This window comes from Phoenix dactylifera, chromosome 12 (genome assembly GCF_051530095.1).
Source record: "Phoenix dactylifera cultivar Ajwa chromosome 12, Ajwa_hap1_PhDact_Kaust_v1.1, whole genome shotgun sequence".
NCBI lineage: Eukaryota > Viridiplantae > Streptophyta > Magnoliopsida > Arecales > Arecaceae > Phoenix > Phoenix dactylifera.
This window is the reverse complement of record NC_143201.1, coordinates 9,522,456-9,549,582: the sequence shown is the minus strand read 5'-3', so window position 1 is coordinate 9,549,582 and position 27,127 is coordinate 9,522,456. Positions and strand designations below refer to the sequence as shown.

Genomic DNA, 27,127 nt, shown 5'->3' with positions numbered 1-27,127 from the left:
GAAATTGTGTAGACAAGTGAGTCTAGATAATTCTAAGATAATCATGTGAGAAAGGAAGTCAAAGTTATTCTTTTGTAGATTGATGTGAAGTGACATGGGTTTTCAGGAATTTTCATGGAGAACAATGTATTTGGTCTTCGATGAAACAATCTAGTCAAGAGAGCATGTGGGAAGATTGGCAAAAGAACAACCCCTATGTCACGACATGAAATGTTTCCTAACATGCCAAAGTAGAGTTCCTGAAATGTAAGCACATACTGGAGTTACATAACTTGAACTGGTGAGAGGAGGCTGGTAATTGGTTCTAAACTATGAGAGTAAATATCAACATGTTTTGAGTAGCAATTTAATAGGAAAAAGGAGCTGTGACTTCGGCCTTAAGTATTCTGGAAAGTAGCAACAAGTAGCAGATATTTTGTTTAAAGTTGGTGCTATGGAGGACTTATGAGTTCTAAAGTCTTCATTTGTTTCCTTTCCCCTTCTTCTTGGTGGAAAAGACTTCATCATGAAGCTCAAGTGCAAGTTCTTTTTTCTCATTTTTCCCTTTTTGTGTCTATTGATGTTTGCAATCAACTGCACCACTTTTTTGGTGTCTGTTGGTGCAGGAAAATGACTTAAGAATACCATGATACAAGAAAAAAAATGGAGGCTTTGCACATGAATTCAGCTTTTGTATCATAAGTATGAAGTTTGATCATTGATTGACTATTTGCTACCATATAGACCAGTTCAAAATTGTAGTAATAATAATAATGAGGAGCACACTGCATAGAAAATAAGAGAAGAGAATGAAGGAGGAAGCTCTTCTTTTGTGAAATCCACCTTTTAAAGCTGAAGCAGAGGAAACAAAAATTATATTTTATTTAAATTATATAAATCTCTTATTTTATTATTTTCCAGATATAAAAGTATTTTCATTTGTAACCTTTAGAATGCCAATTTTTATTTAATGTCTTTATTTCTTGTACATTCCAAAATCAACATTAAAAGGGATTATGCACACAACATGCAATTGAATTATATAAACATATGCCCTCACACATCTTTATACTCATGATCAACATACTTCCTATTGTTGCTGCCATTTTTCCATACATGTGTAGTATGTGCTAGATAAATGTTTCTGATTATCCAACACTATCTAACATGAACCTAAAAGATATTAAACTAATTTTGCCGGAATAAACTCTTAATTTAGATCCTTAGGGGCAAGTGGTAATGTGAATACAATATCTCATCCAGGCCATGGACAAAACCATGCACATACTCTATTATAAAACAGTCTATGTACAAACTCATACAAGTCAATAAAAGATGCATCAAAATACCATGATCTAGTGTGATCTTCATCATTTATAAAAGCCAAAGTCAGGATAGTTTATGCACCAGAAGTTTGCCACAATGAGAGTGGATAAGATAAACAGATAGTTGGCTTATGGGGAAATGAGAATGTATTGTTAAATGACAGAAGTATAAAGATGAGTCAATGATATAATTAAGTTTATGGTTAAGATGTATAGGGCTTTTCTAGTTCTATGATCAGATCTTGAATATAATTTTTCCATTGCTGATCTGAATCTTCTCCCCTCAATTTATCATGCTTGTTTAGTTGAAGCTGGAATCTTACATCACCCTGATTTGGAGGAGAGAAGGAAGACTAACTAAATCTTAAAATGATACATTTTTTGTGAACTGCTGTAATATTGGAATTGCAACTTTTTAATTCTTTACATGGTTGGCTTCAACTCTAGATTTTTTTTTCCAGGTTGCAAATGAATGACAAATGTAAGACTGCTTTCTCTCACTCTTGTCATCTTAAGTAGAAAGATAAAACAATAAGTTTTCAAATTGATATTTCTGCTGAAATCTGCTCTAAAATTGAATATGTTGCTTTTAAAGGGTTTGTGGCAGTTGAAACCTTTTTTACTTTCAAGTGGGCAATGTATTATTCCTTTCCCATCCTGTATAGAATTATTGCCACCTTTGTAATTTAATCGATCGCATGTTTTTGGTCATGTGAGAACGTCATATGAGAAGCTGTGCCATAACTTTTTTCCAAGGGGTAAGAGCCCCATTCCCAGAACTCTCCCTTCCAAGCCTTGAGGCTGCATGATCCCATAATATTACTGGCCGATCAAAACTTGATTAAACCATTTGATGTACGCGCAGACTATTATACCTTTTTGCTTCAGATGGGTTTTGTCAGATCAGGTCCTGTGTTAGTCCATTAGTTCCAAACTTAAGTGATAAATTAGTTCTGTTGATGTTCTTGCACATTGCTAAGCATATAGAAATTTTCTGGTAGTTTATCCTTTATGCAACTCTCTAATTTGGCATAGTTGAATGTTAGCCATCTCCCATCATTAATTGTTATGCTGTCTATCCAGTAAATCTCATGTAGTTTTGCATGCACTTTTCTCTTAAAGTGTTCATGTATAATTTATACACTTTGATTGTTATATTTATGATCCAACCATTTTTCTATTACTTGTTCAGATTGCATTGGCTCAGCATTTAATGCAAAGGGGGCAATGCAGTGCCCAAATTGTCGGAAAGTTGAGAAAGGTCGATGGCTTTATGCTAATGGACACCGCTCCTCTTCAAATTTTGATATTGATGGATGGGTTACTGAAGACATCTATGATCTTGGTTACTCCGAGCTGGTAAGCATGACTTGAGAAAAAGAATGCCCTTTGTTTTGAATCTAGATAATAATTTTTTTATTTATCCAGTTTTCATGTGCCAAAAGATTTTGAGCCATTGAGATAAACTAGCATTGAAAAGTTTAGTTTTCATGATAGAGCTTGTACTGAGGAATATCTCAGCAGTTCTTATGTCATGCCTGACATTACAGGAAGCAATATATTTTTTAAGAAGTCTGTGATGATGTAGATTTTCCAACATGCGCTTAATTTTATATGCAAACCTTTCGTGGGTTCCTTTTTCTCTATTTTCTGGAGAGGGGAAAACTGGCATATCAATTCTCTCTGATTTTGCTGGTCTTTGTCTGTGTCTTTCTGCTTTGTTCAAAGATGTCAAGTGAAACCATGCTTTATGGTGGTCTTTCTAACTCGTCATGCCTCAAGAAGTAACAAAACCCATCTTGGTACATAACAATAGTAGGTTATCATGTGGGACGTACAAAGATTGTTTTTTTTTTCCTTCTCTTGTGGGTCTTAGGTAAAAAAAATTCTCATTTTTATCATATATCTTTTTTTGAGGGATATTGTATAGCTGATTTAAAAAAAGTAATATAATACCAGAAATATGCTCTTCACCCAATACACATATATAGGAAAAAAAAACAATATATAAGATAACGCTATTCGTGTGTTTGTGTATACCATGCGGTACTACCAAGAAGAAGGCTTCATATGGTTAAACAGCCTTTTAAGAATTTTAAACCCATCAGCTATTTAATTCTCTAGTGATATCAATTAGTCGAGTGGCTTGGTTTAATGCTTTATAATAATTCCAGTGGGTAATTATCTTATTGTATATCATAGTCAGTCATTTGGATTACTTAATGAAATCATTTGTCATTAATTTGTATGTATGCAATTGGTTTTACATCCAACTTATGACACACCAATCACATTGGTAGATAAGCTTGCAACTTTATATTTGTTTTTTAAAATTCATTTATTGCTGAGAAATTTTTTATTGGGTTTTCTATCAAATGATTCAACTATAGATCCAATCTGTCGACGTGGAGTTGATCTTTCATCATTTAGTTGGTATGCTGAGTTGATGATTCAAAATATCAAACAACTAGTATTAGATTAAAAACTCCAATAATTGCACATTGGACAATGATGTGATAAAAAGATAAAGTTTGTAGAAGCCAGATCCTCTAATTCAAATTGCAGCAAGATTCGTCAGACTAGTACCGAGGGTTGTATCGACTGGCTACCAGTTCGGTACGTTATGGATATGTGCCCTACCGAGTGGATGTGAATTGAAGACGATGGATCGAAAGAAGAGAGGATGAAAGGAGAAAACCCTAACCCTAATCCTAACCGTAACCCTAGAGGAGAAAAACTAGGGGTGGGGAGAGAGGGAGAAAGAGAGAGACATACGGGATATAGATGTCGATTGAGGGCGTCGGTGTGACATCGGTGTTAATCAAGGATGTTAACATCGGCGTCGAGGTAGATCGATGGTGGTGGCATCAGCGTCATGTACTGGTGGAGCCTCCACCGACTATGTGGTGGGCCTTTGAAGCTTCGATCATGGTGGAAGGGGGAGAGAGGGGGTGAGAGTGAACTTAGGGATCGGCAGGGACGGGTTGGAGGGGCCTCGAGGGGTTTTAAAGACCAAACCATCTCGATTAGCCGAATCGTCTTAGTTCTTGGCCGGTTCAGTTACGTACAGCCCGAAACGTCTGGTTCGGGATGGTTTGGTGAACCTTGAGTTACAGCATTGGACGTAAGCTTTGAGATATTTCTATGTCATTTGATGTGGATTGGCAATATCATTTTCTACCCTCAAATATATGTTGCTTGAAGTTCATTTGGATACAATACCGCCAACAACTTCTACTTGCTTCACCTCTTGACCATCCTTTTTAAGTTCATAGCTATGATCATGTACAATGGCTTGACAACCATTTTAGAAACAATTCTTAACCAGTCAAAATTAAATCTATGGCTATAGTGAATAATCACAATTTTAGTTTAAATATTTTAAAAAAATAAGATAGAAAATGTAAGATTTTTGCATATATTGCGTATTATCAAGCTCAATATTTAGTGATATCTGATCAAGAAGTTATGCTGCTAACGACCAATGTTCCTTTGGTGTGCAATTGAACCCATCAGCAAACTTTGTCTTATCATTTAAAATCTGATGGCAGTCATTTGCCAGAAGGTGGAGGTAATACCAATTGAGGACATATTGAGGGAATGACAATTTAGATGGTTTGGACATGCACAACATAGATTGAGGGATGCACTAGTATGAAGGAGTGAATTAATAAATGTAGAAGGAATAGAGAGGGGTAGAGGTAGACTGAAAATCACATGGGACAAAGTAGTATGGAAGGAATTGATATCTTAACATCTTTCAGAAAGTATGGCCCTAAGTTGAACGGCATGAAGGAAAAGAATTCATGTAGGCAACCCCAATTAGTTTGGGATTAAGCCTTAGTTCAGTTATTGAAAATCTGATGGCAACTTCAACAAGTTGAACATGTGAGATATGTTTAATCCTATATGGTAGATGCTCAAGAACATTATGATCTTATTTAAGACAGGGAGAGAGTGAGGGTCTAGACAAGGGAATAAGGCAATTTGATATGGAGAACTGCACTTAGCACAAATTATAGACATTGAACCAAAAAGAGAAGTGATTTTCATTGGCAATTTCATGAAAAAATTATATGAGGACGGAACTTGCTCGTGACCTTTACTAGTGTTGAAAAGTATTATGATAAAATACCAAGATAGGATACTTGAATGGAGTCGAGAAAGGAAGGCATATATGCACTAGTCTAATAATAATGACATGTATGCAGAGACTAACTGTGACGAGATGAAAGATATTTATGGCTAATTAGTGTTTAGAGGAATTAGATTTAATATTTGAGGGACATATGGTGCATATATTTGTGAATAAGTTATCGCTGATTGATGAGAATAGAGAGCTAAATTGGTCTTAAAAAGTTATATACAGTGAGGGATTTTTGAGATGTTAATAATTTAATCATATCCGGGATAATTTGATGCATGGAATGACGATTTAGTGAGATTGCACAAGGAGATGTTGTTGTAACTAGAACTACAAGGGTCGATCTTTTTTTATCAAGATGCTTACTTAAATTAGCTTACCTATTTGTAAGGTTGAATTTTGTAAGATGTAGATGCTGATATATATTAGTTATAAAAGTAAAGAAGAAATTAGCTTTTAATCATAAAGGATGAATAATAGACCCAACTTGATATTTGCTTAGCCTTCAGTTAATAGCCTTTAGATATTTTTGTGTTGCTGAACCTATTAAATGAAGCTGTAACAACCTAGGACCTCACTTAAAATGACTAGCCAGAAGTTACTATTTGTTATTATTTGGGTTCCTTAACCCTGTAGAAGTATTCAAAATCTTTCTAGTACATAAGTAATGTGAAGCCAAACACATGCCATTCCTCTCATCTAAACCCGGGCATCCTTGCCAAACTAAGGGATTAAATCTAGTCAAATCCAATCACAAATACCATGATCGGCCTATAATTGGTCCCAAAAGGGTCTGTGCTATAGTGTCTCCTAGTCACACATGGGCATATTATTAGTGAGCGGGAACCTCAGTTGACCTATTCTTGTAACGCATCTAGCACACGCCAACTATCTCTAGATTAATTGGAATAAGATTGCAGTTATTTTCTCAATAAATATTTTGTAAACTGGATTAAAAGGATAGGACTTATTTGGGGAATTAATTGAGCTCTAGTTGGGCTAAAGAAATAGCGTAATATAGGTTTACGATAGGTGAGGTCAAACAAGACCAGGCTAAAGCTTAACCTTGGCCAACTTGGATTGGATCCAAGTAGTGGGTGGATAGCCAAGTGGGGCAGCCCTTCCGTTTCCCTCGTTGTCTGCCATGTGATCGCATACTCTTTAGGTGTGTGCAACATCGTGTGGGGGGTGGTCCCAAGTTAGGGCCACCCCTTCCTTTCTCTTGTTAGAGAAACTAGAACTTTAAGGGGCCTAGGCGAATGCACCCTAGGAAACCCTAGCGTCTCTCCCTCTATATTCCTAAAGGAGGCATTGTAGGGTTGTGGCATGTGAGAGAAAGAAAAGAGAGAGGGTGGCTAGTGAGACTTTCTTCTCTAAGAAAAGAGAGTGGAAAAGAGAAGAGGGCTTGTTCTAAAGTAACAAAATAAGGTCTTTCTTGCATAGCATCCCCTTGGCATGTAGTTGCCTGAGATCCAAGGCTAAACAAAGCCTTCAAATGTAGAGTATGTGGATTGAAGCAGCCGTGGTAGTCATTCTTAGAGGATCGCATGCATTCACGGCCTCAAAGTCTCTCTTGAGAGGATAAAATACACTCTGAAATCACTGTCATGGGAATGTATAAATATCTTAAACCCATATGAATGCTTTTTATGTGGAAATATCATGAACAAAGGTTCTAATATTCTGCTGCATATTCTCTGATCTTCATCTATACATCCATTAGAGTGATATCAGAGCTCCAGGTAGGGTTCAAGAAATGGATCCATGCTTTTAAGGCTGATTCAAGTGGCATATGTTGATTGATGAATCTTTTTTGGATAATTTCTGGAGCATGCCTGGTCTTACTCTTGTTCTCGAATAGTTTTCATGCTTAAAAAAAAATTTTTATTGGCATGTTACATTACTCTAGATGCTAATGCGCTGTTTTGCGAAATATGATCGGGTATAGTTTTTATGGGTTGTGTTGATTATGCCAGACGAATTGTTTTTATGGTGCCTCTTGATGAATCTTGCTATTACTCCTATTTTGATCTGATCTAGACAAACACATGCAGATTTAATCTAGGTAAATTACTACAGACCTCCCAATATGGTTTCAGGATCATATTTTGCAGAAATTTTTGTATGTATTTTTTTGCATAAAACTGCAAGATCAGATTTTGTTTTTAGGCATGGTCAGGTAATTGCTGATAAGTATTAGATCTGGCACATGCATGGGTACATGATTAAATTTAATTTTAGCTTCTAATCTGATTAAAAAGCAGTAAATTATTGAGATCTAATTAGGTTCAACATTTTTCATGCATTTATCTTTATTGTTGTTTTTATGAACACTAAAACAAGGTGTAATCATGTATTACCTAAGGGTCGGTGGGAGCAAATAACAATGTCTAACACTTGTTGACCAATACCTAGATGTGGCTGGCCACCATTGATGCTCTAGATCTATTTATTTAGGCTATAGGTTTCACTGATTATGCACCATTTTTTATTACTATTCATTCATGAGGAGTCCCAGAGTAATTAATATGATTAATTACTCTGACGAAATCCTTGATATAGTGGGATGGTCTTGATCCGATGATACCCTATTCATAATATTTTCCTCGATGGATTTCTGCAACAATAGTTGACACATGTATTGTATGGAATGTATAATACTTACCATGCAAGTTTAGTGAACTATACTTGAACCCTGTGGGATGGTGGCTTGGTATGCTGTAATTTGTGGTGTGTTTTTTGGTTTAATTACGGTGGTTTAATTATTTAATGGTGGATTAATTTGTTATACTAAGGACCTAGAACAATTTATTATATAGGATTAGTATATTGATATGCCCATAATGTAAGGGAGCTTGACACTTACTGCTCAAGGGCCACCATTTTTTGCATTTACCACTACATAGAACATCATGAGGTGCATCAGAAGCATTTAGGCTTAGAATTGAAGTTGCTCAATGCATGCATGGAATCTGCACAACTAGATGGATTAAATATGCTATTCTGATGCCATTATTACTCACGAGACTGGTTATGTTATTATATTTTGTCTAACACTGAATATGTTTACTCGGATTTGCCACTAGAGATGCAATGGATGCTTGATAATATATTTCTTGGTATGTGTACCGTGTACATGTATATTATTCCTCTCTCTTCTTGGTACCTGTCACCAAAAAGGTTGAAGCCGGTTGATCCCTTAATGAGGATTTAAATATTAAGTGTATATGAGGGCTGCCATTGTGGACCTCCATCCACCTTATGAGGTGTTATCACACAGCAGTTAACGGCATGCCATGTAGAGGCCAACCCTATTTTTGTTAGTATGTTGCTAGTAGTGAGAAAACCGAAAGGAGCATATCGAGTAATAGTACATGCCCACGCAGAGCTCATCATGAGATTTTGACTCTTGACTGAGATGGTAGGCAACACTTAACTGATGGGTACAACAATGACCCCATGCCATTAGGTGTTGTATTTCATAAGAATGAGACAGGAAGTTGTGTTCTATCAAGGGAATGTTGGTATCTACAATATCAATACTCACTAAAGGATAGAAGGATAATTGTTATCAACTTATCAATCTGGCCTTGCTCGCAGTGTGCGATATACTGTGGGATGGAGCACTCAACAAGTTCTATCATTAAGTCAGTACATTTGAGGGATGTGCTAGATTCTGATAACGCAACATTGTTGAAGTCAAAACCTGCATTCAGTTAGATTTTAAATTTTGTGATCATGAAATGTTCGTTTTTCATGAATAATGACTATTATTGATTGGATCCATGACTAGCTACATCCTTTCTGGTGATTATGGGCATAGTATTACTGCTTGATCACTTAGTGGGATTGAGCAATTATAAGAAATGGCATAGAAAGATCGTGAGCTTTACTATCAGTGAGGGTGTCTCTAGGATGTTAGACATAGAGGAGCCATCGAAGTTAGCAAACAAAGAGGCCTTTGAGGATGCCCTTGTTGCTTATCTCCAGCGATATTGGGAAAATTACAAGGCTAAGAAGATCATTCTTTCAACGCTCTTTGAGAGTATCAAAGGCTAGTGTGAGGGCTGAGATATGCTTATGAGATATTGGAGTTGGCTCGGAGTTGGTTTGGAGCTGGCAAGATTGATTACAACAAGGTTTGTAGTACTAGTGCGTACCACCCCATACCGGGCATGCCGTACCATATTGACCTATACTCAGTAATTACGGAGAGCATATTGAGTGTTAGTATGTCAAACTGATCCCATATCGGACATATTGACACTGTACCAACATGGTATCAGTATGGGATCCGGTATCGATATTGCGAACCTTGGATCACGGCTTACATGTGATCCAAGATTTCCATCCTAGGGGCAATGGCTCACTAATTAGTAGCACCAAGCATCTGGAGGCAGGGCCTTGTTTGGCTAGTGTTAGTCATGATGGTAGCCTAGCAATTTACAGACAAGCATCACCAGGTGTCGGGTTACCCCCGCAAGCGTTACGACGATCGCATCGGAAAGACGCGCGGGGTCGTTCATCTCATGAACGTCCTGAGGAACGTAGATTTCAAAAATTTTCTTGAGTTCTCTAACTCAGAAGATTATAAAATCTAAAGAAAAGATTAAAATTAAAAGACTAGATTAATTTTCAGATCTACTATTCAGAATTATAAAGATCATATCTTTACCTTTGAGCGGGTAGATTTTCACCGCTATCTGATGATTGTTGGATTTGGTTTGCTTGAAGCCGCACAAGCGTCTGGTCTCTACAGGTATCTACACGAGGTACAGATCGCTCCAAGATCTCACCGGAGTGCTAGCTTCCTTGCAGAGATCACCTTTGATGGCTGATTTCCTCTTTTTCAATCAACCCTTTGACTACTTTGAGAGGAAGGAGGAAGAGGAAGAAGCCTGCGCCTCCTTTTCTTCTTTTCTTTGCACACGCCTGGAGGAGGAGAAGATGGATGTGGCAGCTGCAACAAGAGAGCTCAAATTCTTCTTAATGCCCCACGCCACCCCTTCTTTTATAGGCATCCCATGCCTAGCTAAACAAGGAATAATTTCAATGAGAAATCACTTTTTGATTCATCCCTCCAAATTCTACTATACTTCTTATTTAATTCTATCACACCTTTACTTAAAAGGGATTTGAGAGAATCTAAGGGCTCACCTTGTGCTGTGTGGCAATCCGCGTGAAAGAGGGAGGAGGGGCAGATGCCCTTCCATGTGGTGTGGGACTAAAGTAGGAAAGGAGGGGGACGCCCGACAAGGAGGAGGGGCGAACGCCCCTCCTTTTCTCCCTTATGTGGTCCGCATGAAGGATGGGATAATCCCATCCTTTCATGCTCAAATATTTTAATCCAATTAGAAAATATTTGGTCCCTCTTGATCAATTGAATTCTAATCCAATTAAAATCCAATGTGTCCTCCAATTTGATTCATATGAATCCTAATCCAATTAGGATTCAAATTGAACTTCATGAATTAAGTTTCTTATATAATAAGAAGTTCTAATTAATTAAGCCTTCCCATCCTTATCCAATAAGGTTAAGCCTAATTTAATTAGGTCCAATTAAATCAATTAAATTGCAATCCAATTGCAAATCTTTCTTCGTTAACTCACTAACTCTTAGTGGGTTAAACCAATTGTCAATCAAATTGACAATCAAGATCTATTGCGATTCTAAATCGCAATCCAACCATCGGAACGATCAAAACCTCTAATGTGTGTCTCCATAGGTTTTATTCTGTCTGGTAGTGAGATATATTGTGATCTCCATCACAATATCATGGAAACTTCTTTCAATGGGTTGAAACAATTTCAACTCTACTCTTCAGGGTTCATTTATCATCAAGTGAATGCCTTTGAGTTTCACAATCCACTAGTGACACCTAGCAGCATGTAGTGGCAACTCAGCAGAACGGAATAGATGAACCTTTAGGTGCAGTTAGCGTATGATACAGTATCTTTATCGTGGATCCCGACATGATGGAGGTTATGGATAACTCGTCAAATCCCATCATCTGTCTTATGTCAAATTTATTTAACTCAAGTTCGAGATTGGAAAACTCTTTTTTCAAAACTGCCCTGGCCAAGATCTTTCGAACTTAGTCTTATAAATCACGTAGGATCACTCCTAATCTATCAAGGTCGATAGATCCCATCTAGATGTAATCCTAATCCGACAGTGAACCTACTGCAGCTAATCTGCGCCGCATGTATCCTTAGGGTCCATATTTATGTGCTCGTCAAACTACAACAACATCACCGTGATTAGCTGAGGCATCGCAGGTTTAAGTACTAGTTATACAACTGCAGCATCAAGTAAATCACTGACGAGTGGATAGACATTCAAGTGACTTTTCATTTTGGTTACGCTCAGTATCCTTGTTCTCTAACAAGCACTTGCACAATCACTCCAGTGTCCTTACACTATAGACTTAAGACTCGTCCATCAAGAAAAGTGATCTGTGCACTAATCTCATCGGATCGATCACCGTCCTTCGTGATGATCCATCGATCAGGAGCAATTCAGGAATTAACTACCTAATGACACATGTATTAAATTCTCAACTCTTGAGAATATGTGTTATCATTTTATTAATTCCTAGGACGATTCATGGACACATAATAACATGAATGAACAAAATGCTCAATTTTATTAATTAATAAAAAGGTAAAGTACAAATTTTATGTCCCAGAACAACTACAATGCGTCTGCCAAATTGGCTTCTAGGGCATACTTCTAGCACCAGGTACGTGTGATATTTATATATAAGTTGAGGTGAACAACTTACTAGATCTCCTAAGTCTTCAATCGTGGACTATAGGTCTATAGTTCATGTCTGTAACTCTTTATAGGAATTCTAAAGGAGCAAGTCCTTGGAGGACAATGAAATGGAGCTTAGGTTGGGATCCTATGTGAAGATTAAAGTTAAGAAATGCCAAATCAGAATTGGAGGTCGAACCGGTTGGCGACTTGTTCGGTATGATGCAAGGTACGCCGTACCGGTATCGGTAGGTGTACCAGTCGCCTATCGGACCGGTACGATTTTGGTTCGGATCGATTTAAACAGGCACCGAACCAGCCAACTCTTCTCCACGGAAGCGGGTGCGCCTAGCCGAAGCCGGAAAAGAAGAAGAGAAGGAGATAGTGAGGGATGGAGGGAGGGAGGAGAGGCCTCCGCCGCTTGCGGAGGGCCGCGTGGGGGGGGGCGAGGGAGCCCACGGGGGCGCGGCGGAGGCCATAGAAAAAAATTAGAATTTTTAAGTGAAGTCAACAGATTGCTTGCCAATTTTACTTAAAAATCTCCAAATTAAAAAACCATGTCGGCCTCCGCCGTGCCCCTGCGGGCTCCCCCACCCCCCTGGCCTCCGCCGGCCCCCTGCGGTCCTCCGCGGGCGGCGGAGGCCTATCCTTCTCCCTCCCTCCTCCGTTCATTCTCTTTTTCTCTTCTTCTTTTCCAACTCTGGCTTTGTTCGGCATCTACGGGCCCTGTACCAGTTTTTAGGGCTCTGCCGTACCAGTCAGGGCCCGGACCAGTACGGTACATGCTGAACCGATCGGTACGGGCCCGTTCAGCATACCATGGTATGGTGCAGGTCTGTACTGTGCTGCAAGGCTAGTTTGAGGGCCGAGATATGCTCATGAGATATTGGAGTTGACTCGGAGTTGGTTTGGAACCAGCAAAATTGATCACGACAAAGTTTGTAGTACTAATGTGTACTACCTTATACTAGGTGTACCATACCATATCAACCTATACTTGGTAATTACGGAGAGCATATTGAGTGTTGGTATGCCGAATTGACCCTATATCGGACATATTGACATTGTACCAACATAGTATCAATATGGGATACGGTATCGAGATTGCGAACCTTGATCACGGCTTATATATGATCCAAGATTCCCATCCTAGGGGCAATGACTTACTAATTAGTTGCACCAAGCATCTGGAGGCAGGGCCTTGTTTGGATAGTGTCAGTCATGATGGTAGCCTAGCAATTTACAGACAGGCATCACCTGGTATGTGCGATATTTACTAGATCTCCTAACTCTTCAATGGTTAAAGGAGCAAGGCCTTAGAGGACAATGAAATGGAGCTTAGGTTAGGATCCAATGTGAAGGTTAAAGTTAAGGAATGCCAAATCAAAATTGGAGGTCGCACCTGTTGGCAACTTGTTCGATATGGTATAGATCAGTACCATGCCGTTCTGGAGCGTACCTAAAATAAGGAGAGGAAGTGAAGGAAGAGAGGGAGAGGGGGAGGGAGGAAGGGCGAGAGAGAGCGAGGAAGAGTGAGGGAGAGGGGGAGGGAGGAAGGGCGAGAGAGAGCGAGGAAGAGTGAGGGAGAGGGGGAGAGAGAGAGTGAGGAAGAGTGAGGGGGAGAGAGAGAGGGAGGAAGGGTGTTGCCATCGATGGATGACCTTCCACCTATTCCCTTGTGGATGAGATGCCCCGCTTCTTTGATGGAAATGATGGATGCAAGCCACGGGTGATCAATCCCCTACCCTAATAGATTTGTAAAGAAACACCCAACAAATACTTGTGAAAATAAACAAATAATCTAGACCAAAATCGCAAAAAAAGAGAAACCTTGGAAAGAATTGAGCTTTTTAGAAACCCTTGATGATGGATTGATTGTAAGGGGAACGAAATGGGGAGGGGCATTACCATCAAAGGATACAGGATAAATGGGTTGAAGGGATAGAGTGTGGGCAAGTGATTAAGAAGTCACTGCCCGGAGCGCCTACAGCTGGCCTGCATCGTTTAAGAGGGAGAGGGAGAGAAAGAGCAAATGAGAGTTCCTCAAGGGCTCTCGAATCGTCGAAAGACTCGAACTGCAAGGGTGGAAGGGGGGGGGTTATTATAACCGAACTAAAAGCACCCTGTGAACCTTCCCGACTTGGAGTTGGTTCGATTTGGTACGGGCTGAATTGCCTGGTTCGACGATCACTAATTACAATGCTAGCCATAGCAGATGTAGTCTTGAATCTTAGATATCATAGACTTATATAACATTTAGACACCACATGTTCGTAGAAATATTGATTCTATAAACAAATTTGTTGAAAGTTGTTATAATTTGGGTTTTGATAAAATCTTAATTATTAAATTTGATAGGTCTGTTATTGCTCTTGGGTGGTTACACGATGGGTTATAAATCCTGAATGTGTCCTTTATAGTAGATTGTGGTTATGTGCATGGGATTGACAATTATATGGCTTGGAAAAGAAAGGGTATTTTATGTAATTCTACTTGTTTATGGAGTGCAAGGCTAGTCATATCAATTTTCACAGGATTCAGAGGTTGGTTAAGGATGGACCATTGAGCTTCCTAGAAACACCGTGGGCACTATGTAGGTCATGCCTCATGGGCAAGATGACCAAGCATCCCTTTCCACAGAAGGAAAAGCTTCCCAAAGAATCATTGGAGACGGTTCGCTTTGATATATGTGGATCATGGAGCGTGGCTGCAAGTAGTGGATTTGAGTATTTCATTTCTTTTACATAAGATTATCCAAGGTATGGAATTATCTACCTCATGCACAACTCTTATTCCTTTGAATAGTTCAAGGAATACTAAGCCTTAGTGGAAAATAGCCTAGAAAAACAAATCAAGACCCTCCATTCAGATCGAGGAGTGGAGTTTCTCCTCGATGAGTTTTTGGGTTATTTAAGACAGAAACTATGATGCTCCAAACCACCACTTGGGCTGGTGCATGACATCGCTGCACGTTTCCTAAAGTATAGCCCTAGGGATATGCAAGGCCTCCTAGTTGAATAAAATTTCATCAATAAAAAATTATCATTGAAAATTCATGATTTCCAAAATAAGACAGTTTTAGTATTACTAAATAACAAAAGTAGTCCAAATACAATTTTCAAACACTAGTGGTATCGAGACATTTTATTTTTTCTTCCACCTTTTTCTAATAAACCTAAAACCTCAGACAAGTGCTGAGCGTCTTGTGGCTCAGACAAGAAGGTTAAAGAATGGCATGATCTAAATAGTTCAATAAGAACCCCCTCTTACATAGACCACAATACAAGTAATTAGTCAGATAACAATAAATATAACTGTTGGATCAACATTATGAGGAATAGAAGCATCACGGCATGCATTGTCCAAATTAATCAATATTTAAATTTTGCATCTACCAATTATCATTAGATTAGCAAGGTTAGACTTAGTGGTATCCCCGAGTTTGCACAAGTACTTTCAATTATCTTTATGGCTTTGGACTAGCCACGATCATGCTCTAGCCCATGACTGATAATCCATAGTACCATGTTTCTACCAGTTGCGAGGCTAACCACCATATCATATTTCTACTTGTGACGAAGCTATCCATATTATCACATTCTTGCCTGTGACGAGGCTATCCATATTAACATGGCTAGTCCAATAACTCTTTTATTAACCACTAGATAATGCTAGGTTTGATATATTCACATTATGCTTGTCATATTTAAGGATAAACCATATCATATTCCATGTAAAATCAAAGCAATATCTTCATCATGGTGCATGCAATTTCAAAATAATCTATACTGGATACATTCATGCATATTAAAACTTATAAGTATTTAGGCGAACATGTAAGAGGACTCTTACCTACACCGACAGCAAGGCCTAGCAAGGTGCCTACCAATCCAACTGTATACCTAACAAATCCAAATCAATTTGATATCAATATTTAACATAATTAGAGAAACTAGCTATTCTCATCAAAATCCAACAAAGTTAGCACTAATCCATAGGTCTTCCTTATCCTTCTCTGATCTAGATTAATTTACCTAAATTAATTAAATGTGGAAATTAGAGTCCTACCAAAATTCAAGGGTTCAAGTGTAGTTACCCATGCTAGACCACTTCTTGTCTAGACGATCACACCTGTATACAAATTATGATCACTAACTTAGGGAAGAAATTAGAGGGAAAGTAGGGCAACGATGGAGAAATAAAACATGAGAGAAGAAAAAGGAACAAGGCTAGCTAGATGGCGGTGCCCGATGTCCCAAGATTGATCGCATCTGAGTTACAACAGGTCGGATCGAGGGATAAGGGTTTGATCTAAGCAGATCCATCGAGGCCCAACAAAGATTGGCTGGTAGAAAGGGTCATCACAAGGGATCAAAGGAAGGGGGCTCGGTGTCGAGTCGAACCTCAACTTGATGCCTGATGATGGGCTCCGGGCTCCGGCCTCTTTGGTCAATGGCTGTCGAGGAGGGGCTCAATCAAAGGATTGGTAGGGTTGTCATGAAAATAGGGGAGAAGATGGTAGTCATTGAAATAGGGGACTGGAAAGCGATGCTGATGCCTAGCAGTGGCTCCAACATCGGCAGGGTTGCGAGGACCTCGGGGGGGGGGGGGGGGGGGAGAAGAGAGAGAGGCGGTGGTAAAATGAGGAAAATAGGGGAGGGCGAACACAAAGAGGTTTTATCCCTTTCTTTTTTTCCTGGCGATGATTGGCAGTATGGAGAATTAGGGGGGCGAGGAGGATTAAATAGAGCAGGCTAGGGTTTCCTAGCATTCGGTGAAGTCAGGAGGAGGTGGAGGCATCACAGTCTCCAACTGGAAGAGGCCACCTAGCCCTAAGCTGGGCTCAGTTTATTTAGGCAGGCCCAATCCAATTGCCCCCCATCTCTCAATAGAATTTTGTCCTCAAAATTGACTCACCTGGGCTTTCAAAATATTGAGGGGACTTAGTCTCATCTCATGCTCCCAAGTACTTCGAGTGATTACTCCACTGAATCTTGACATAAGGAATAAGTGCGGGGTCTTAAGACTTGCTCCTTCTTGTCCATAATTCATATTGGATGCTTTTGATCTCTTCTAAAAGTGCGCTTAAGTATACCACATTTCTTTGTCCAAGGTATCAATTGCTCTTTGATTAATTGGTCTACCATAGAAATCATAACCAACCTCAATCTATTCTTCGTAAAAGCAAAACTTTCGAACACACGTCACTTTTCAAATTTAAAACCCTTTTTCATTTAGTCTTCTCCGTGATTAACTATTAGACGTCTGGTTATTGCATAATCTCAACCAAGGTCCGTCGTACCAGTATCGGTCGGCGTACCGGTGGCGGCTCGTACCGATCCGGTACCAGTCCCGTACCGATCCCGTACCGGTTCGGTCTAGATTTAACGCCGATCCACGCTGATCCGGTACCAGTCCCGTACCGGTCGGTACCGGTTCCGTACCGGTTCTCCAATGATAAGCTTTCGGCACCGGATTCCACACTGATCCGGTACCGGTCCGAGGCCGAACCGGTATGTACCGGCCTGTACCGGCCGGTACGGACTAGTATGGCAGACCATGATCTCAACTCATTCAATCAGATGGATGAGTGATGTTTGTTGAGGAAGTAACATCTTCAAAGCTAGAAGAAAAGAGACCTTCGCTAAGGCATTCTAAGTCCTATCTCAACCAAGGAACCAATAGCTTGTTGGCCCTGGACTCGAGATGCCCAAAATTCTTATAAGCACAGCCCATGATAGGAGAATCTATAAGCGAAAAATGCATAGCCTTATCTAGATTAGCTTAAGAACCAACAACCTTTTCCTTCCCTTTATCAATAAAAGGTTCTTTTACAGGAAAAAACTGTATCAAGTCTTCCATCATAGCACCTCTAACGAGAAGGTTGAAACCTTCAAAGCTTAATTAGTTGCAAAAGCTTACACTCAGGTTCAAGGAGTGGCTTATGAAGAAACCTTCTTGTTGGTGGCCATGATGAAGTCCATCAGGATTTCGTTGGCCATAGCAGCTTAATGTGTTGCTGACATTTGGTAAATGGATGTCAAGACTGCATTCCTTAATAGGACATTGCAGGAGGATATTTACTTTATAACATAAATTGAAAGAGAGGTAAGTGGTGAACTTCAAGGTATAAGAATTCTTGTTGCTTTTAACTGACTAAGTGGCTACGTGTTGGAATAAGGATCTACATATAGATTTTGTTATTTTATAAAGTAATTCAAAGCCCCTAACTTGATTTTTTGTTAGACTCCCAACAATAAGATGAATTCCTTCCTTGGGTCTGGTTATCTAGGCTGATATCTGAACCTCATTACTACTACCAGAATCAGAGCCTGCAGTTATGCGGCCCAATCATCAGACAAATCAGGTTGGATAAACCCACTGACATGCTTATGTGCAATCTGTTTTTGGTTATGTGGCTTTTGCATGGACTAGACTACCAATTATGAAATTAGGCATATTATCTTCCAATCTTTTGCACCTTTTTAGACTTAACATTGATATCAAGGTAAATATTCTTTTGCAGCCATTTGGAATTCAGTGGTGTCCATTTCGTGGATTTACGCAACTTGCATCATTGTTCGAGTAAGCTTGTTTCTCAACTACCATTGCATTATGTTTGTTCTGGTTTTTTTTATTATTTTTTTGAATTACTTTTGGGCCAAATGGGGTTGCTTTGCAGGCTAGAGCTATCTGAAATTGTTTTTTTTATTTGTAGTATAGACTGTACAATGACTATTAGTGCAATTTGTTTCATTAGTTGCCATATTTGCAGTGATTTATTATGTGTTGATAAAGTTATTGGTGATATCTTGAATGCTAATGAACATATAGCCTTGACTTTATGTTGTGTAACAATATTGAAATGCTCTTGATATTCAGGAATGCTAATGTAGAATATTTTGATTTGTATGTACTTAAAATAGGCAAAACATTTACTCAAAGTTCGAAATCTCAATACTAGATCCCGTATCGGTACTATGCTGACATAATGTTGGTGCGGGATCGGTTCAGTATCCCGAGACTCTTTATGCCCTCCATACCTTGAGTTTTGGTTTAGTACTGGTATGCTACAGTACACTTAGTACAGGGCGGTATGCACCAATACGGCGAACTTTGCATTAACTCTTTCATTTAGTTTGCTCACCTCCATGCTTCGGCACACATGTCATCATTTGATCTTCTCGACTATCAACTGTGTTAATTTGTGCTAATTGTTAGTTATTTCATCTTCTATGCAGATATGCTCAATGCATTTTGCAATATCTTTTATGGTTATTTTCTAATTATGCCTTTACCATTTAAATTTTTTATTAGTGACTGCACTTTATATGACTATGTCTTGCATATGTAGGTCACAAGTTTCCATTTTAACAAGGATCATGCTCCCATAAGTTATACTCAGTTCTATAGAGGCATCTAGGTTTTGTTTTCTTTAGTGATGAGTATCAACCTTGACCTTTGCCCTCTGGGAATTAGTTGTCACAACTTTCGTGCCTTAATAAACAGTGAAAAAATTGTTTTGCTAGGATGGTCATATTCCTAAGATTGTCTGCTTTCAGTTTTGCCTTTGTTCCTCCCTAATTCTGATAGAGGCTAGTTTTCACTACAAAAATTCCATACTGTACAGCTTTTTAGTGGCTATACTTTTGGCCACCTAACTTGTCGTTCAAGTCCTTAATAGGAAATTATTTAACACATAAACCAATTAAACACTGAAAATGCAAACTGTCTTTATGTTTTTGTTTCTCCAAAGGCGCTCACTTGAAATTAGCAGTCAAAGCTCTCTCTCTTCGCATAATGGCTGTAAGACTCATAAAGTGACCTACAAATATCTTCAAAACCAGGTTCTTCCTTCTCTACTTATGCCTATCATCCATTATTTATTATATTGCCTTTTCTTAATTTTTATCTTTTTCTGCAGCCGGGTAATATCTTTCTTGATATTTATCTTTCCTCTTGATATATGTTCTTTTGCCTTCTCTTGACACTCATCTTATGATCCTATTTCATACTCTTCTGCTCCTGGGCCTTCTATTTTTTCACATCTATACCAACCAGTATGGTGGTCATATCTTCCAAGATATGCCACTAAACAGGTCCGGAATCTGACATTAGTTTCATGCTGATGATCTTTCCTCTCTGGTTTTTTGTTCTCACATTGGTATCTTCTTCATGTCACCATTATCTAAAATAGTTTATTGTTCTTCTCTTATTTACATTCTCACCAATCATTTCAACTTCAATATTCTTTGACAACCATTCATTTCCATTAGGTACCACCTATTTATCGATAATTATTATAGGAAAATTGTTTTTCTCCTCCATTCATCCTTCACATTTAGACTTCAACAATCAGATGATTAATGCAAACATTTAAAGTGAAAAGGAAGAGCATAGTTGCATTTCTTAATGATCCAGGACAAGCATACTTAAGAGCAAGGTACGCGGAACCGACCGAACCGACGTACCGGTTGGAACTGGTACCGAATCAGCCAACTACAACAAAAAAAAAAAGCAACGCGCGCTTGTAGACGCGTGCATGTCTGCGTTTTAGCCCACGCGGGGCTGCGTGGGCTCGCTGCCCCGCGCGGGGAACCACACACTGGTGTGGTTCCCTGCGCGTGGAATCGCGCGCGGGTGCGAGTGATTTCCCGCGCGAGCGCCCCGCGTGGGCTCGCTGCCCCGCGCGGGGAACCACACACTGGTGTGGTACCCTGCGCGTGGAATCGCGCGCGGGTGCGAGTGATTTCCCGCTTGTGCCCGCTCGCGCGGGATGCCCCTTTTTATTTCTTTTCTTTTTTTTCCTTCCCTTCTTCCTCCTTTCCGAACTCTCTTCCTCTTCTTTCTTTCCCTCTCTCCTCCTCTCTTCTCTCTTTCCCCCTTTATCTGCGAGCAAAGAAGGGGCCAGAAACGCGAGCAAGACGGGTGATCCTCGTCAGCCTGAGGGAGGTCGGCCCGAGGCCCGGTGCGACAGGTAGACTTTTTTTTTCTCCTCTTTCTCTTCCTCTTCTTCCTCTTCTTCTTCCTCTTCTTTCTTCCTCTTCTTTCCTCTTCTTCCCTGGTGCCGGTACCGGGCTTGTACCGATTTGAACCAGACCAGTTTTGCACCGGTACGAAAAAGGAGCCATTCGGAACCGAATTCTATGGCTGTACCGTACCGGTGCTAGCCGGTGCCAGTACGGTACAGGCTGAATCGGTTGGTTCCGACCGGTTCAACAGACCTTGCTTTAGAGTATCAACAATCATTACTTGGAAGGCAATGGACAACAAAATATGTATGTGTGTTGAGAATGTTAAAATATGTTATGCTGACCCTATAAACATTTAAAGGAGTCATCATGGTTCTTGTTATATGCAAAAAATCTAGTTTTGGTTGATGATTTTGAAAAAGTGATGCATGTAAAATTACAAAGTTTTAATGGTTATGGTTTTATAGAGAGCAATTGCTGCTTCACCTATCATTTCACCCTCACCATTATTCTTTGGAACATCTCCTTCATGTACATAGAAATTGAATACCGAACATTAAATCAATGGGCATTTCACTTGTTATTGCTATTTTATTGGGCTGAACCACTCTCCACCTCTCTTGTGCTATATTACATTTCTAGTAGATTCTCTATATGTGATTCACTTTGACTTGAAAGATGGAGTTAGTGTAAATGCTTGATTATATTCTATAGTTCTACATACAATTACTACTATTATCTTAAGTTTAGATTTTTTTTTTTGTTTCAAAGATATTGCTACATGAATGGAAGAAAAAGTATAGTAATCCAAGTTATAAGGTATAAAGAAATGATATATTGGGGAATTGAATTTATGAGTCATATATGAAACTTTTGACAATAATGTTATTAAACAAAGGTTTTGATATTTAATAAATTTTAAAGCAATTAATCATCATGCCAAGAGGTTGAACTATTGAAGTAATTATGTTACTCATAAGGCTGATGCAAAAATTGTTGAAATGAAAACTGAGGATTAGAATGATCCTCTAAAAGCTTATGGTGGAATATTAAGGGTTATTATATGGTGAGCGAAGTGGAAGATACCAGTAAGGAACCAGCTAGACTATTCTACAAGAGGCCCCCTGGTGTATCTTATTTGCAAATAGTTTATTCATGTTTAAAAGGTTGTATGTTAATTTGAAGTTCAAAAAGTTATAAACATATGGTTTCACTATTTGCCAGGGTAAATAAAGGACCTGGAATGCAACTTCAGGTCATGGAATCAACTCATTAAATAAGGAATATTTGCTGAGCAGTTTCTTTTGGTGGAGTTGTTCCATCAGAAAGATTTTTTGGTTGCTACATGGTGGATGTGCCTTTTGAGGGAGATGGATAATATGTATTGAAGATTCTTCTTACAACATGGATCATGATGTTGGGCATGAGGACATTTGAGCCTTAACCTTCATCATGATCAAGAGGCTTTATCTTATTTATACAGGGTTGTAAAGATACAGGTCCAACTTGATGAATCAGGGATGGTGCATGAACAGCGATTAAATAATAGAAAATGAAATCAATGGCTTGTGCAGTAAAAGGATGGTTAAGATCCTGAAACAAGTAAATTATGTGGCACTTAAAGTGAGGAGCTACAACTTGAAATGCATTGGACATATTCACCCTAAGCCCATTATGGCTAGTGAATAGGTTCATAAATTCATGTTGAAGGTTTAGAAAACAATGCATGACAGAGCGCACAACTTGCTTGAAGTAGTAAATTGAAGTTTGATGATACTTTCCATTCTGAAGGATTCCTCATTTACAAGAATGACAAAATTGGACCTGTCAAGGGAATTGAAATCCATCTTATTTGATTGATAAACTGTGTTTATCCCATGTTTTTAGTATTGGGTATATCCTTCTGAACCTTGTTAGCTTTGGGCCTGCCCATATAACATTAATGAAGATTAGCAGAAAGGAACCATGGAGGGAAGATTATCGGTGAAACTGTGCACATTGATTTTGAGATGTTCTCCTCATTTATAGGTCTTCATTTTATACTTTTAAATTCATTTAATCAAATTTTCGTAACCATGACATCAAAAATCACCAATTGTATATTCGGGGGAAAATATAAAGAATGACAGAGATTTAAGTGGACATTTTACTTTTCTTGATGACCACATTTATAATATTAAGTTGGATATAATGGTTAAACCTTAAAAATACAACTCCCAATGGTACAAGCCCATCAGTTGTATTGTTGGTTGATGGAGCATCAAATCTTATGATGTCAATCCATCAAACGAGGTTGCCCCAGGATTACTCTAACTTGGACCTTATTCAGAAGTTTAACGGCTAGGAAATTCTCCAAAATATGTAAACCATAACTTGCGCTAACCATAACTGCTACTGTAGGTTGCTTGCTTTCTAGATTAGTTATTGACAATGCAATGATGCTTGCTATTTTTGTACATGCCCTATTTATCTTGATTTTTGATGCTAGTGAGTTGACTATGGAAATATTCTGCCTGCAGGGAAGGAGAACCCCAGCCAAACTCTTGTAAGCACTTTGCCTATATCAAAGCAGTTGTTAGATTTTTAGCAAATCTTATAATTATTAGTGGTGTTATCTTTATGTTGATTTTACTTTTTGTATCAAAGATCATGAGTTAATGGGAAACCCAGCATATGGAGACCATTCAAGTTCTTCAAGCAGTTCGCATGTGTGCCCGTACTTGGCCATGCATGGGTTTCCTCATGCTGTGCATGCTGCACCTTCAAGTTCCGCTGACTCTCTTCCTGAAAATGGTCCATTTCATCGACATCCAACTAGCATGGGAGGACAATCATCTGCTGATATGATCAATTCCCATGGTTTTCCTGCAGCAGAGCCACAAAACCCCAACTGGCAGCAACATCATTCCTTTTCATTTCCTTTGTCAGGAAACAATGATCAGTCTGCATCTCAATTTGGTTTGAGGTTATCTAGAAATGACACCAGCAGCCAGCAGAGATTAGGATCTTTTGTGCATCCCCACCCCCTTATGCATGGGTAAATGTCACTATGTCTTTTCATTATGAGAATTACATCTTTTCCTCTGTTTCTTTAGAGTTTGTCCATATTATTGGCTTGTCATCAGAACTACTTGGTCAACTATTGCAGGTCTGTTTCACACAGCGGAAACAATTTACTCGCACCACTAGGACCACCAGTTATGGGGGAGGCCAGAGGTCATACTCGTGGGCTTGGTAGTCACATCTATCAACAGTCTGTATCTTCTTCATCACTGCGAACCTCTCCCTTTGCTCCCATTAGGAGAATGAGGCCAAGGGGAGTGGCACTTATTTCTTCAGTTGCAACTTCTTCCTCAGCTGACATTGGAGGTTTTTATGGCTTCTCTGTATCTGGATCTGTAAGCAGAAACCATCAAGAAGGTGAGAGCATTGGCAGACATATCGACCGGTTTTATGGATGGGGTAGAGAGGGTTTCACGCCATTACCCTGGATCCCAGTTGAGGGTGAATCTCAGTGGTGGAGTCCTTTCAATCCCAACCAGAATCCTCAGCCAGGAAGCTTCACTCAAAGAACTGCTGCTGAAAGGATCACACAAAGCCGTCCTGAGAATGGGTATCAGCGTATGCCCCCTCCTCGAATGCCACCATACATGTGAGGAGTGCAGCCGCTTGGGATGCTCCAAGATCGAACTTCGTTTTTTTTTTTTTTTTTTTTTTTTTTTTTTTTTTTTTTTTTTTGTATATCCCCCATATTGCATAACTGCTTGTTTTGGACAAGGGAACTGTGGATGCGGCAGTTTCTGTATGGGATTTGATGTTGTGGACGGTGGTGCTCCTGGAATGTTTTTGATGGTTTTATCTTCAATAGCCCTGTCGCTGGTTGTGGGCTGAAACTTTTTATTAAGTCCGATCTCGAATATTATATATATATATAAGGGCGGAACAAAGCTGGAAACAAGAGCATAAACGTTTCTTCTGTATTATTTATATGATCCTGCTCTGAATGCCTGGTTCTGTCACTGAACTGAATAATGCATCAATCCTGGCAGGAGAGGAGAATCCTTTAATTATGTTGTGTTCTACAGAATTGTTATAACCATGCATGACAATTATTTTGTTCTTTGACGTTAAACAAGTCTCATCATTGGAGACCCACCTGATGAGCTGCGCTAAATGAAGGAATGTCTTATCCTCTGATAACTATAAAAAAGAGCGAGGTGGGGTCGCAGGCTTTATAGTCTTGCACGCGCGCTGGGGAGTGTTGCCATGCGTGCTGGGGTCTGGCTTGGCTTTGAAATAAGAAGAGGAAGTGAAACCGGGTGGATCCTGTCTACCTCTTCTACCAACTTTCCCTGGGCCATCTTCTTTATCCTCTATGCTTCCCTCCTGACCTTTAGGGCATATTTGGTTGTAGGAAAAATGGATATTGAGAATGAGTGACTCTTGTTTCAGCTGTTAGGTAGGAAAGAGTTATTTTCATTTCGATTCCAAAGTGAATAATTGAAATGCTCCAATTTTTTAAAATTCAACTCTGACTTTATTTTAGTATTTAAATTCTATTCTGATTTTGATTTCAGTTATAAATCAAACATGTTGGCTACTCCTATTCACATTTCAATTCATTTAGATTCTAATTCCAATCATGGATCAGCTGCATCCTTCGTTTGTCTCACTTTTCGGAACCACCCTATGGAATTTAACTTTCCAGTCCACCTGTTGCCCTCCACTCCATTGCTCGTTAGTAGAGCCCGTCCTCCATTTCTCATCACCCAAAGTGTCACTCAACTGCCACACAAATACAAAGAAGGGCTTGTAGTTGTGCTCTGACTTAATTTTATCATATCCGAGAACGAGGAAGGACTCTACTCGCACTCCCCATTCCGTACCTAACAATCCCTCCACCCACCCGACGTGGCCCACGTTGGGCCTAGTGCTTGTGCTTCCAGGTGCAATGCATTTTGATAGACAGAAAAGGGAGTCAAAATGAATGGTGCCTGCAAAATCAAGCCCTCACTGTTGCTAAAAAGGCGAGACGTTGTACCATCCGAATCAAAGCTCAGTGGTGACTCAAATTTATATTTGTCTCAACACAGGTGTTGAGAAAGAGTGGGAGAAGAGGAAGAGATGCAGGGAAATGAGAAAATGATCTTTTTGTATATCCACCAAAGAAACAGCGATAGCCTACCTTTTATAAGTGAAGGTAGCTATCGTATACAGGTCATGTACAGCTACAGTACAGGTCATGTACAGCTACTATATAGCTAATTATATCTACTGTACAGCTAATGTACAGCTAAGCTAACATCCTCCCTCAAACTCAAGATGGGAGTGAAGATGCCAACATGAATTTGCGAACCAAATTCATAAAGATATCAGCAAGTTGATCCCCAAAAGCATCATATATCAACTGAAGAGTACCTTCCTTGATATGGTGCCGAATGAAGTGACAATCTATCTCAATATGCTTCGTTCGCTAATGAAATATATTATTACGAGTAATCTGCATGGAACTAATGTTATCACAATAAAGAGAAGAACTACTAGTTAAAGGAACACCCATATCATGTAGTAGCCATTAAAGCCACAAGAACTCAGAGGTAATATCTGCCAGTGCACGATACTCAGCCTCTGTACTGGAGCGAGAGATAACCATTTGCTTCTTGCTTTTCCAAGAGATAAGAGATGACCCAAGTAAGAAGCGATAGCCTGTGGTAAAGCGATGATTTATAGGGTCTCCTGCCTAATCAGCATCAGAATAGGCATATATATCTAAAGTGGAGTAGGCCAAAAAATAAAAGCTGTGAAATAGTGTACCCTTAACATATCGAAGAATACGTAGGACTGCTACATAGTGTGTAGAGCGTGGTGCATGCATAAACTGACTAACCAGAGTGACTGCATAAGAAATGTCAGGGTGTGTCAAGGTCAAGTAAATGAGACTGCCAACCAA

The 27,127-nt window shown here is 39.3% G+C and overlaps 1 protein-coding gene across 1 annotated transcript in view; it reads left to right on the top strand.

Moving 5' to 3' along the window:
• LOC103705956 (E3 ubiquitin-protein ligase IPI1-like) overlaps window positions 1-25,160 on the top strand; it is a 31,712-nt gene extending 6,552 nt beyond the window's left edge. The window contains exons 2-6 of the mRNA XM_008789873.6: window positions 2,497-2,663; window positions 18,732-18,790; window positions 23,697-23,722; window positions 23,824-24,214; window positions 24,326-25,160. Coding sequence (XP_008788095.1) covers window positions 2,497-2,663; window positions 18,732-18,790; window positions 23,697-23,722; window positions 23,824-24,214; window positions 24,326-24,833 — 1,151 coding nt within the window. The 3' untranslated portion in view covers window positions 24,834-25,160. The remainder of the gene's footprint in view (window positions 1-2,496; window positions 2,664-18,731; window positions 18,791-23,696; window positions 23,723-23,823; window positions 24,215-24,325) is intronic.
• Window positions 25,161-27,127: the final 1,967 nt, after the last annotated feature.